Raw genomic sequence first — 12,216 nt, 5'->3', positions numbered from 1 at the left:
CCCCAGGGCCGTGCCCTCAGCTCTTCCTGGCCTGGCTCCTTGTTGTGGGATTGCTCCTGTTGTGCTCTCGCCCTTCGATGGATGATTCTGTTGGAAGTTGGACCTGAGTCATTCCATATCCACCATGGTCATTGTTTGGTTTGGGAGAGGTGGGGCTGGGATATGAATGTGTGTGAATAAATCACCTTAAAATTTGGGTCTCTTTTGCCCTCCTTCCCCTCCATGAAACCAAGGGGCCAAAAGGAGCTCTGCTCCCTCCAGCAGGGCATTAGACCCTACATCAGTTTAAAATCAACTGGGCTGTCCCCTGAAAGAGGAGCCCTTGGGAATGGGTGTTCCCTGGCTAAAACTGCTGAGTGCTGCTTCTGGCTTGAGAAGGGCGCAGTTTTATCCCTTCTTGCAGCTGGAGCTGCCCTGGCTCTGGCCCGGGACTGGCCGGTGCCTCCTGGGCATCTCTGCATGTGCCAGCATCCTGCTGCCACCCCATGGTGCTCCAGGCTGGCACATCGCAGCTGAGGGGATGGGAACCACTTTGCTCCTCACTGGTAAAATTGACTGGAAAAGTGCAGGATTCTGGTCACAGGAGCTGGGGTGAGGCTGATCTGAGCTCTTTATTGTGCTGAAGATGCGGGGCTGTGCCACTGCATCTGCTTCTCTGACAGTCCCAAATCCTCTCCTCCCTGCCTCAAGTAAAGGTGGGCAAATGTGGATTTCTCAGATCACCAAATGCATTCCGAAACACCCTCTGGAAAATCTGGAAGGTACCTCTGATGTCCCTGGGTGCTGCCTCCCACACGGATCACCTCCGTGGCAAAGCTGGAGGAACCAAGCCCTGCCCTGTGACCGCCCTGTGCGCCCAGTACCTCCTCTGCCCTGGGGCCATTGTAGGGCAGGGCCTTGGTGCCCAGGGGCTCAAGCCTGGGGGGTTCTGCCTCCAGTTACCAGGTCTGAGTTCAGCTGCAGGCCCCGCCAGAGCCCTAAGTGCTGGGGCAGAGCCGGATCCAGGGGCACAGGGCAAAAGCCTTGGATCAGTGAGCACCAGGAGCCTTCTCAGATGCCCAAGATGGGGGAACCCCCTCTCCCCCCCCCAAAAGTCACTGGCCACAGTTTTTGGGGATAAAGGACCAGACTTGGGGGAACAGGAAGAAAAAGCCACCCTCACAGGTTTGTGATTGTCTCTTAAAAAGATTTATTCTCCCTCCTTGCCCAAATGTACAAAGGCAAGAAGAGTACAGTTTGTATATATATATATTTATATATATATATATAAAAAAACAAGGAACTTGGTAATAATGTACACTTTACAGAAGGGCAGAGTCAGGAAGACTGAAATGAAACCCAACACAGCAACGCCAATGGAAACGAGCTATAAACACCAACGGTCTGACACCGGGGCTGGGGGTGGCCCCGTGGGCAACAAGTGGCCCAGAGAACCCAGGAAATGTCAAACCTCAAACCTATTCTGCATCAACTGTTGTTTCATTTAACACCTAAAGGGAGACTCAACTGGGACCCAACTGGGAAGGTGGGGAGCAGCCCCCCGACCCCCTCCGACTGCCAGCAAAGCCTGTGGCACCCCCCAACACCCCCAGGCACTTCCTCTGCGCCGCTGGAGCCGCTGTGGGCCCCGGCCGTGCTGGGAGCCAGGCTGTGCCGGGCCGGCCGAGGCTGGAGGTAGGAGCAGCCAGTGGGACGCTCCTCCACGGGTGGGATGTGGGGCTCTCCAAAGCACTCCGACCCCTCCAGTCCCCAGCCCCGTGGCTGCACGTGGCTCTGTGACGGGTGTGGGGTGGGTCCGTCACCCACCCCGTCCCTGCGGAGTGTGCCGGGCCACGCGGCCCCATCTCCTTCCAAAGACAACGAAGAGTGGCAGAAAAATGAGTCAAACAACAAGAGCAGGCCGGGGCCACCATGCTGCCAGCACCTGAACTGGGGCCGAGAGCAGCCAGTGCCTCCTTTCCAACTGGGTACAGTGGGATGGGGAAGAAACGGGGAAAGAAAACAAAACCCAAAACAACAGCTTTCAAACAATTGCTTTTTACAGTATGTACAGAGCCCAGCGGGCAGAGCATCCCCGTACAGCGGCCCTCGGGGCCGGGTGCGACACGGACACACACAACCGAGACCGATGGCCCCCATGTCCCCCGGCTGGGCAGCGGGAGAGGCGGGGGCAGCAGGGGCGGCCCGGCCGCTGCGGGGCCGAGGTAGAGTGTCGGCCTGGGGAGAGAGAGCCGCTCTGGGGCGGGGGGCAGAGGACCAGAAAGCCCCTGTCCTCGGAGCTGGGGAGCAGCCAGGAGTGGGGACCATCTTCCTCCAGGACCTGGTGCCCCCAGCCCTGGCACGAGGCTGGAGCGGGGACCAGCATGGCCCCACATGCCTCTGGCAGAACCTAAGTGTGCTTGTTCCTCACTGCGCCCTGCCTGCGGCCTGGGGAAGCCGCCCTAAAAGCAAAAGGTGGATGAAAAGGGGAGCCACAGCCCCCCACAGCAGGATGTGTTGCCCCAGGGTTTGGGGGGCACTTGCCATGGTAGTGGGGCAGAGGAAAGGCTGGGATTTGCAGAGTTGCAGCTCAGAAACCAAAGCAAAAGCCATGGGCAGGTCTGGACCATGCACGGCCTGAAGGGCCCTGGCAGCCTGTGCCCTGCTGCCCCCAGCCCCACAGAGCCCCAGCCCCCATGGGCAGAGGCTGCTTTGCCAGAGCCAAGAGCTTCCCCAGCCCCACTCTGGCCATCGACCATGTGTTGGCAGATCAGGCACAGAGTTGTGGGTGCTGTGGGGTGCAGGACCAGATGAGGGACTGGGAGAGCCCCACAGCTGCCTCCAGCCAGGCTGCCACCCGCCCGCCCAGCTCGCACCAGCCCCCCGACACCTGCCGAGGTTCCGTGAGCCAGTCCTTGCTTCCTTTCCTGAGACTGTGGCCACACGGCAGGCTCAGCCCCGTGTTCCAAGTCCCCACCTGCCCCCAGTCCTGTCATGAAGCAGCAGCTCGCAGAGACACGGCAGGGTCCCAAATTCATCGAGAAACCTCAGTGCTTCTGTTTCCTCTTCATATGCACCAGGCAGGTAAGTCATCTCCAACCTGAGCGCTGGTGCCCAGTAGAATAAATATATCCGCAGGTACCAGCTCATCCACTCACCAGAGAGGGGTGTGGTGGGGAGTCAGTGTGTGTGTCTGACAGGGGAGAAGACAGAGTCTGCCTCGGATCACGGCAGGAACGTCAAGCAGTACAAATTAACACCATTCAACTGATGTCTAAAGGAGTCTCCAGCGCTTCCCCATGTGAGCCAGTCACACGTCTTGTACAGCCCAGGAATCCTGGCGTGTCACATCCTGCCACGACCCAAGGGCAAGTCAGCTCCCGCGAGCCCCGAGGCCACGGGCAAACCCTAAACCCTCGAGGGCACCCGTGAGCACCCGGCCCAGCCACCTGCGGCCCAGCCCAGCCGCCCACGCGGAGGTGCGGCGGGAGCAGAGCCTTACCGTTCTCACCTCCGGGGAGGTGGGTATAGGGAGGGAGTGGAGCCTTGCTGGCTGGCAACGATGGCTGTGGAGGAGAGACCTGGGGGGGAGAAGAGGTGTCAGGAGCTGGCAGACAGGGCCGGGCACCTCGCCGGGGACAGTGTGAGGGTCCCACAGCCCAAGGGCAGGTGCAGCTCGCCCCCAGCCCAGCCCCGCTCTCACCTGTTGCATAGGGCAGGTTGTACTGTGCTGGCAGCAGCGAGTACCCGAGGTGGTGGTGGTGGTGATGCGTGGAGAGCAGGCGCTGGGAGGGCGACGTGCGGGGCCGGTCGCCGCTCCTCTCCCCCACGCCTGCTCCCCCGACGCTGCTGCAGCTCCCGCTGCCCCCCACCACCCCACAGCCGCCGCGGTCCCGCTCCTGAGACGTCTTCTCGCTTATCTGGAGAGGGGAAAGCAGACACATGCTGAGGGACATGACCAGCTACCCCGGGGCACACACCGGGATATTCCCTCTGCCTTTGCCCAAAAGGCTCCCATGATACTTATGGGAAGTGGTGGGACAGCCAAGAGCCTGTGGAGAACACAGGGCCTGTTTGAGGACAACTCTTTCCTCACTGTGTCCAAGCTCTGTCTCCCAGCTCAGCCCAGGAGGAGCCATGGGATGGAGATAGCCCCCACATCCCACCTGCCAGCTCCAGGGCTGAGGACAAGTGTCACCTGGTCGCTGCAGGGCCTGGAGAAGCCCCAGTGCTGGGGCACAGGTTTGGCTGGTCCATCCGAAAGGCTTTGTAACGTTGGGATACTCCACAGCTGCAGGTCCCCCACAGCAGCAGAAATAGCAAAACCACACGGCAAGCGGAGCTGCTCCCACCTCATTACAGGATCCAGGGACTATCCCACAGAGCTGGGCAAAGCCAGCGCCCTCTGACCCTCACCGTGGGTGATTTGCTCTTGTAGTGGCTGGCGTGCTGCTGCAGGATGTCCAGGGCCTTGGACTCCGAGCTGGATTTACAGCTCACACTGGGGCTGGCTCGGGACTTGTCGCTGTCATCGCTGCCGGACGCCTTGCTCCCATACGGAGAGAAGGAATAGCTGGAGGGTAGGTATGACCCTGGGGGGAGAAGAGCAGTCAGGGCACCAGGAGTATTCGGGCAGCACAGTGGGAGCATGGGGCTCTGTATGTGTGTGAGAGGATGTCCCACAGCCATCCCCCACCCTGGGAGCAGGGGCAGCCGGGAACGGACACCCCTCGAAGGGCCTGGCTCCCTACCTGGGTAATTCTGCATCATGACGGTGGGCATGGCGCGGTAGCTGGGGTGGTTGGGGTCGTACGACTGGCTGTAGGAGTAGCCGTGCATGTAGGGGATGTAGGACTGATGCTGCGTGAGGGGTGAGGACACGGGGACGTGGACACTGGGCCTGGGGTCCTTCCCCACCATGCGAGCCTCCTCAGTGGGGGTCAGCTTGCACTCGGAGCTGGTGCTCTCCTTCCCGTCCTCCTTGGACGAGGCTTCTTTGCTTCGATTTCTTTCTTCCTTCAACTTTCGGTCCCTCTCCTCTTTCCACCGCTCATCCTCCGTCTTGATGTCTGAGTACTTTGCCGGGTACACGTAGGTCCACATCCGCGGCTCAGCTTCCTGCAAGAACAGCCAACCATCAGAACAGCTGCCTCCCCCTGGCCCTGCCTGTCCCAAAACCAGCCGGTGTTTGGAGGAGACTGGCAAACCCCACTCCCCTTCCCAGGGCTCTCCTTGGCCCATCCGTGGCCTCCACTTCCTGCAAGAACAGCCAACCACCAGAGCAGATGCCTCCCCACAGCCCCACCTGTCCCAAGCTGGGTTTGGAGGAGATCAGCAAATGCCACTCCCCTTCCCTGGGCTCTCCCTAGCTCACCCATGGCCTCACAGCCCCACCCTTTTTCTGGCCCCAAGGGAATCCCATGGAATGCCACCACAAGCAGAGTACAACACGTGTTCTCCGAGGTGATGGCCCCAGCAAAGCCCAGTGAGCAGCTTCCTGCAGGAGCAAACCCGTGGCTGGACAGGCAGACAGGGCAGGACATTACCTGTCTGTACCAGAGAACAGGGTCCACCTCCGCTTGCCGGCCACACTCGGAGCCAGGCTTCATCTCAGCCGTCTCCTTCCCTAGGTGACCAGCCTCACTCAGCTTCACCTTGAGCCCCTCGGCGACCTGGCTGCTGGACAGCTTGGACGAGTCTTCCAGCTTGGGGATGATGACGGATTTGGCCATATCAGGACCTCCCTGCTCCTTGGGCTTGCTCAGCCCCGACTTGACGAGGTCCGTAAGGCTCGGGGCTTTGGTCAGCGTTGGGGGCATGGGTGGCTTCTGCTTCCATTCCTCTTTGAGAGCCGCCTCCCTCTCTTTCAAGCCCAGCTCCACCTTCTTCTCCAGCCCTCGCTGCTGCTGCTGCTCCAGGCTCTGCCGCTGCTTCTGCTGTTCCTCGTACTGCTGGCGGTAGGCAGGGTTGGTGCTCAGCAGGTGAGCATGGTAGCCCTGCTCATTGTAGCCATAGGGCGGCACGTAGGCGTACTGGTTGTAGTAGAGGGACTGCATGTACATGTTGGGGCGCTGCTGGATGACCGAGGGCTGCTGGCTGGAGCCACTGCCGAGCTCTGCCTTCTTCTCTTCACAGCCTTCACTCTTCACCTTCACCTCCGGGTTCTCCTGCTCCTCGTCCTTCTTCAGCTTCAAGGCCTGTGTCTCGGATCCAGACTGCCCGCCAGGGTTCAGGGGTCCTGGGCTAGCCTGGGGGTAGCCAGGGGAATAGTAGGTTTCAAACCCTTGGTAGTAGGGAGACTCTTTGCTCTGTGGTTGTGGTGGGAAAAGAGCTTTTTTGGCGCCTTCCTTGACCAGCTGCTCGGGATCCTTTGCCTTCACGCTCTCCAGCTTGCCCTCCCCATCCTCCCCAGCGTCGGAGATGTCTGAGTAAGCCGGGCTGTTGGTCTTCACCGAGCTGGCCTCTGCCCCGTTCTGGGTGACAACGTGCAGTGGGGTCAGGGGCTGGGCTGGGTTGGTGCTCTCCAACCTGCTGGCCCCGCCGATGGAGGGACTGGGTGCGTTGTCGGTGAAGCTGTAAATTTTATCCGCCTCGGCCTTGATGCTGGCGAGCCGGCTCTGGTGGGGGTCAGATGAACCATTCAGCAGCCCCTCGCCTTTCATTCCCAGCTCGCTGGATTCCCCCCGGAAAGGGCTCTTACCTTCCTCTGCTCTGCAGGCTTTGCCCGGAGTCAAAGGGTTTTCCACCTCTTTGGGCTCTTTCTTCTTCTTGTCTTTCTTCTTCTTCTCCTTGGAAGGGGTGAGGGCAGGGTTGACGGCGAAGGGCTCTCCCATCACCGTTGGCTTAGGCTGGATGGGTTTGAGCTGGGGGCTGTTGGGCATGGTCTGGACCACGGTTGTGGTGAGGCCAGCGGAGGAGCCGGGGCTGGCTGTGGTGAGCGTGGCAGTCTGGAAGGTGTAAATCGGCTGCGGGGGAATGGCCGGTGCAATGGGTCTGGCGGACTTCAAGCTTTTGGAAGGGATCTTCTCCTGTTTAGCACCAGAGGCCTTCTTTGACTTGTCCTTATCAATGCATCGCTTCTCCAGAGAGTCAAAGTCATCGTTACTCGTCTCATCGGCCACCGAGGGACCATCCTCAGAGCCATCATTGGACAGAGCACCTGGGTCTGTGTCCCCTTCCCCACCCACCTTCTTCTTGCAGGGGACCTTGGTGCTGAACTTGCTGGATGGGGAGGGGCTGTGGGGCTCCATCAAACGCACCTTGGGGGTGGCCGAGCGAGCGGGTGAGAGGGAGCCCTTCTGTGTCCCGGCGGCACCGTTGCAGCTCCCGACATCAGCATGCAGGGAGGGCTCCTCGCCATACTCACTGTCCACATCCGCCTCCAGCTTGCTGTCATCATCCGTGTGTGCGTGGGCCTGGTGGTACTTCAGCCCATTGATATGCTTGTACTTCTTGTTACAGTTGGGGTGGGGACAGTCGATGAGGATGGGAGAAGGGCAGTTGCGCTCCAGGACAGCCGGCTCCACCTTGACCGCGGCAGGTGGCACCGTGGCCGAGCCCATTGAGTTTGTGCGGATGCGTTTACTGCCCTTGGAGTCCTCTGAGCTGGAGTTCAGCTCCATGTCAGAGAGGGGTTTGCTCTTCCGCTTGGTGACGGAGGAGGGGCTGGCCTTCACGTCCTCAGCGGTGCCACCAGGCGGGGTGCGGTGGTCCGAGGAGTTCTGGCTGCCCCGGCGCCCCTTGCTGTTGGCTCCCGCCCGGGTCTTGCTGCTGTTGCTGGTCCCCTTGCTGTCCGAGGCAGCGGCCGTCTCGTTGACCGGCGTGTTGCTGTTGGGGCGCATGCGCTTGCCCCTGCCCCGGCCATTGCGCATCTCCAGGTCACTGGTGGGAGAGTCACAGAACCTGCAGGGAGGAGGACACAGAGGTCTCAACAGAGAGATGGCTGTGCTGTCCCCAAGGCACAGTGAGGATCCCCTTACTCCCCTCACTACCAATCCCATAGACTTCTCCCCCCCACTGACCGATAAAGAGGAACCAGAGCGGTCCCCGGGATGTGCTAAACCATCTCCAGTGCCCAGGACAAGGGACGTGTGACTGCAGGGGCAGAGAGTCACGGGAGCAGTTGGGCTGGGCAAGGAGGAGATTCCAACCCCTGTGGCAGCCCCGTGGGCACATGGCAGAGTGTCCTGGGTGCCGTGGGGGCCGTACAGGGCTGGATTTGCCCTCAGTGCTGGGAGCCCACCGGAGGCCCCCGCCCGCTTACCGGGGAGGTGCCCAGTCATGCTGCGTGCAGTCCAGCAGCGTCCCCACGTACGTCTTGTTCCTCCAGGTGACGTTGACCACCAGCATCCCTGCAAGGCAAGGGGAAAGGGCCAGGTGTGATCCCACCGTGCCAGGAACCTGCCCCTCGAGACAAGCAGGAGGAAGAGCTTAGCTCTAGGGCTGAAGGAAGGGGGACAAGGGGTCTTGGGCTCTCAGAAGAGGTGAGACATGAGGCTCAGGGCTGAAGGGGCACCAAGATGGGAGCTGGAGACTCCCAGCTCATCCCTTTCCTTGGCATGTCTCACCTGCCCCCTCCTCCTGTTCCCTATTTTCATGGGATGTTGACGCCCAAAGGGCTGTGCGATTTCAGGGGGGACCTGAAGATCCACATTGGCTCCATGTGCGCTTAGGTAGGGTAGGGAAGGTGGTCTCCACGGAGGAAGAGCTGGGAAGCCCCTCGGGGAAATGCAGAAAGCCCCCAGCAAGGCTGTGGAACCCACAGCAGAGCTGCACAGCCCCCAGCAGGGCTACGAACCAGCATGGCCATGAACCTCATGACCCTCCAGAGAAGGCTGCTTTTGCCACTAGATGGCAAGCTGAGCCCAGCATTCCTGTTCAGGCGACTGTCCCTGGCAGGAAAACCCAATCCTGGTGGAATAACCCTCGTTGCCCTGCGCCACTTTGCTCCAGCACCTCCAGGGACATCCCTCTGTCCTGTATTTCCATCTGGAGAGCCATCCATGGGGCCACATCCTCCCATCATGGAGCAAAGCCACTGGGCGTTCAGAAAACCTTGGAGTTTCAGCTTTTCCACACTAACTCAGAAGAGGAACTGCCTGGCTCATACCCATGCCAAGGCCAAGGACTCTCAGCACCTCTTTTGGGAGGCAGAGGGGTCCTCCACAGCATTGTGGTGTCTCCTCCCTGCCTCTGATTTCCACACAACTGGAGCACAGTCTGCTGTGCCAGGCACATTTATCCCAGCAAGGTAAAACTCGGGAAATAAGAAACACGTTTGCAAGGGTTGATGAGCGCAGTGAGATATACAGCCCCGGGAGATGGATGGAGCCAAGGGAGCCTGGAGCAGCTGTGCCTGAAGCATGTTTATAAATCTCAGCCCCCATCCCCCGTTGTGCTGTGCCAGCAGCCAGCTGCAGGCTTCGGCATGGATAATACATGGAGCCGAGGCCCGACACGTGGGGCTCCTTCAGAAAGAGAAATGAAATGCAGATCTTCTCTTTCTCCTTTTCCTCCTGGAAAATGTCAGGAGCAGGTCATGGGAAGACACGGTGCCAGCACACGGCCAAGAGCCACAACCAGCTCATCCCAGTGAGCAAGAGACGCTGGGTTCTGCCTTCAGAGAAAGGTGCTGGGGACCTGCCTTAACAAAGACATGGCCAGGATGTGATGATAGAGACAACCTGAGGGAGAAACCAACTGCTGGGAGCCCACAGCCTCACACATGGAAAGATCGATGGGAACAGGGGGATGCTGGTTCCAGGCATCCCAAAGAGGGCACAGGGAGTGCGGCCTTCTGTTCTTCCTAATGCAGCAGTTGTTGGCAGGCAGGAGCCCGTCCCCCTTTCCTTAAAACCCAAGGAAGCTCCTGGCTGCATCCTGCACCCCAACCCAGCCCCACCATTCCCAGGACGCCTCTGGGGAGCTGCTGTGGGATGCTCCCAGGAGCTGCCCAAGGACCTGGGAGCCACTGAGAGACAAGCAGCATTAACCCAGCCCCCACCCCTCCCAGTCCCTCTGCTCTCCCCACCTTTGAAGCCAGAGCAGACCGTGTGTGCCGCTGGAAGTTAACTGCACGACAAACCACTGGAGTCTCTTGTGCATCCTGGGGCCAGCGTGTGACACTAGAAAGGAGGTGCTGGCATTTTTCCTCCCTACCACCACAGTCACAAGAGAGATGAAAGAGGAAGGGGCAAAAGCGAGCCGGCACCATCCCTCCTTCCCTGTTGGAACATCAGTCCTCCAACACACACCAGCCTATATTTAACCCGCTGCAACCAATCATACCAAATCCCCTCCTAATCCTCCAACAATAACCCAGGACAATTTAAACCCCGGGATAGATCCTAAGCAGCTTTTTTCACCCGCTGTGTCCCCCTCCCACGGCAGGATGATGAGCAGGCACAGGCATGACAAGGGCGGCAGGGAGGAGGCAATGCCCTCGCATCTCCAAGAACGGAGATGCTCTTGAACAGAAGGAATCCCACTTGGGTAACTCCCATCCCACCTAGTTTCATGGGAAGGTGACCTCTTTGAAGCTCTTAAGGAATCAATACCACCCAAATCTGGGTGCAAACCACTCAGCATCCTGGTCACCAAGTGCTCACATGAGAGTCGTAGCCTGGCTGGAAAAATGAAGGACTGGTGATGGTGCAAAGTTGCCATTCAGGAAGGCAATGTTTGAGAAAATCCTGGGACTATGTGGGATGGAGGACAACAACTGCTGTGGGCGCCAGGAGCCGTTGTATTGGGGCACATGTCCCCCCTTTTCAAAGATGAATCCCCCAAGCACAACCAAGAACATCTCCATGAATTCCTCCTCCACCTGCATCACTTCCAGGCCACCCTGACTTTGGGATGCCCCTTCTTCCAATAATTTCTTCCCCAGCTGCATCACCTTTGAGATGACCTTTGTCATTTCCCCTCCAGCTGCATCACTTTCAGGATGCTCCAGCTTTTCCATAAACCCTGCCCACATGCAGAGATCCCACCTGACCTGTAGTGCCCAGGCTTTGGGACACAACACCCAAAGCTGTTCATGGCCACCATGCTCCTGCCAGGAGACGGGGACACCATGGGGCTGGGGATGGCCAGCACAATTGTCACCTCACCCAGTGAGGAGAAATCACTCACCCTGGGAAAATTAATTTAATTTATTGCAAATCAAATCAGAGTAGGGTAATGAGAAATAAAACCAAATCTTAAAACACTTTCTTCTGGCTTCTTCCCAGGCTCAACTTCACTCCTGATTTCTACATCTCTGCCCCCAAACAGCACAGGGGTATGGGGAACAGGGGCTGCTTTTTCTCCCCTTCCTAAATACATTATCCCAGAGGTGCTGCCCTCATCGCTGATAGACTCAGCCTTGGCTGACCTGGTCCAACATGGGGGAAGTTTCTGGTGTCTCCTCACAGAGAAGTCCCCTCTATCAAACCCTGCCAGGCAACATGAACACAGTTTGCCCAGCAGGGCCAGAGGGAGACGGGATCATCCCATCATCCCATGCAGGGATGCATGCTCAGATGGTGCATGACTGTCCCTGGCCATCCAATTGCTATCCAGGGACTGCAGCACACAGAAGGATCATTGCCCTGGACTCCAGGAGAGAAAACTTTGGCCTCTTCAGAGACCTGTTTTGACAGGGTGCCATGGAATAGAGCCCTGGAGGGCACTGGGACCCAAGGAAGCCGGCTGATGTTCAAGGATCATCTCTGAATTCAGGAGCAATGCATGCCAACAAAGAGAAGTCAGGCAGAAATGCCAGGAAGCCTGATGGATTAACAACGAACTCTTGGAGAAACTCAAACACACAAAGGAAGCCTGCAGTCAGGGTAGCCCACAGCTGAGGGGCTCAATGACTTGTTTGCCTTGATCTCCACCAGCAAGTGCTCCAGCCACACCACCTGAGATGCAGGAGACAAAGACAGGGACTGGGAGAAGGAAGAACCACCTGTAGGAGAACTTCAAGGTGCACAAGTCCATGAGACCTGATGAGATGCATTCACGGGTCCCACAGGAACTGGCAGAGGAAGTCTCTAAGCCACTACCCATTATATTTGAGAAGTCTTTGCTCTCACCCTCCCATCTTCTCCATTCTGTCCCCATCTATTCCATTTCCCTCCTGCTCCAAGCAAGGACATGTCCATGCTGGCATCTGCCAACCCTGGGCATGCTCATGCTCCATCATACCCTCACGAGAAGTTTGCAAAAGGACAATCCAAATGTCTGGAGTCCAGA

At 58.6% G+C, this 12,216-nt stretch overlaps 1 protein-coding gene across 3 annotated transcripts in view; it reads right to left on the bottom strand.

Moving 5' to 3' along the window:
* Window positions 1–2,021: 2,021 nt before the first annotated feature.
* Window positions 2,022–12,216, bottom strand: part of ZNF609 (zinc finger protein 609) — a 64,129-nt gene continuing 53,934 nt past the window's right edge. For 2 of the 3 annotated variants that reach the window (XM_069026128.1, XM_069026129.1), the window contains exons 4-10: window positions 8,243–8,330; window positions 5,526–7,881; window positions 4,731–5,097; window positions 4,396–4,571; window positions 3,683–3,899; window positions 3,491–3,560; window positions 2,022–3,331 (exon numbers count right to left, since the gene is read on the bottom strand). In XM_069026128.1, the coding sequence (XP_068882229.1) occupies window positions 3,325–3,331; window positions 3,491–3,560; window positions 3,683–3,899; window positions 4,396–4,571; window positions 4,731–5,097; window positions 5,526–7,881; window positions 8,243–8,330 (3,281 nt within the window). In that variant the 3' untranslated portion in view covers window positions 2,022–3,324. Of the gene's footprint in view, window positions 3,332–3,481; window positions 3,561–3,682; window positions 3,900–4,395; window positions 4,572–4,730; window positions 5,098–5,525; window positions 7,882–8,242; window positions 8,331–12,216 lie in introns of all 3 variants that reach the window. The other variant, XM_069026130.1, reaches the window with a different exon arrangement.

The sequence above is a fragment of the Aphelocoma coerulescens genome, chromosome 10 (genome assembly GCF_041296385.1).
Source record: "Aphelocoma coerulescens isolate FSJ_1873_10779 chromosome 10, UR_Acoe_1.0, whole genome shotgun sequence".
Lineage (NCBI taxonomy): Eukaryota > Metazoa > Chordata > Aves > Passeriformes > Corvidae > Aphelocoma > Aphelocoma coerulescens.
Note: the sequence above shows the minus strand (reverse complement) of the source record. Positions and strands in the feature narration are given on the sequence as shown.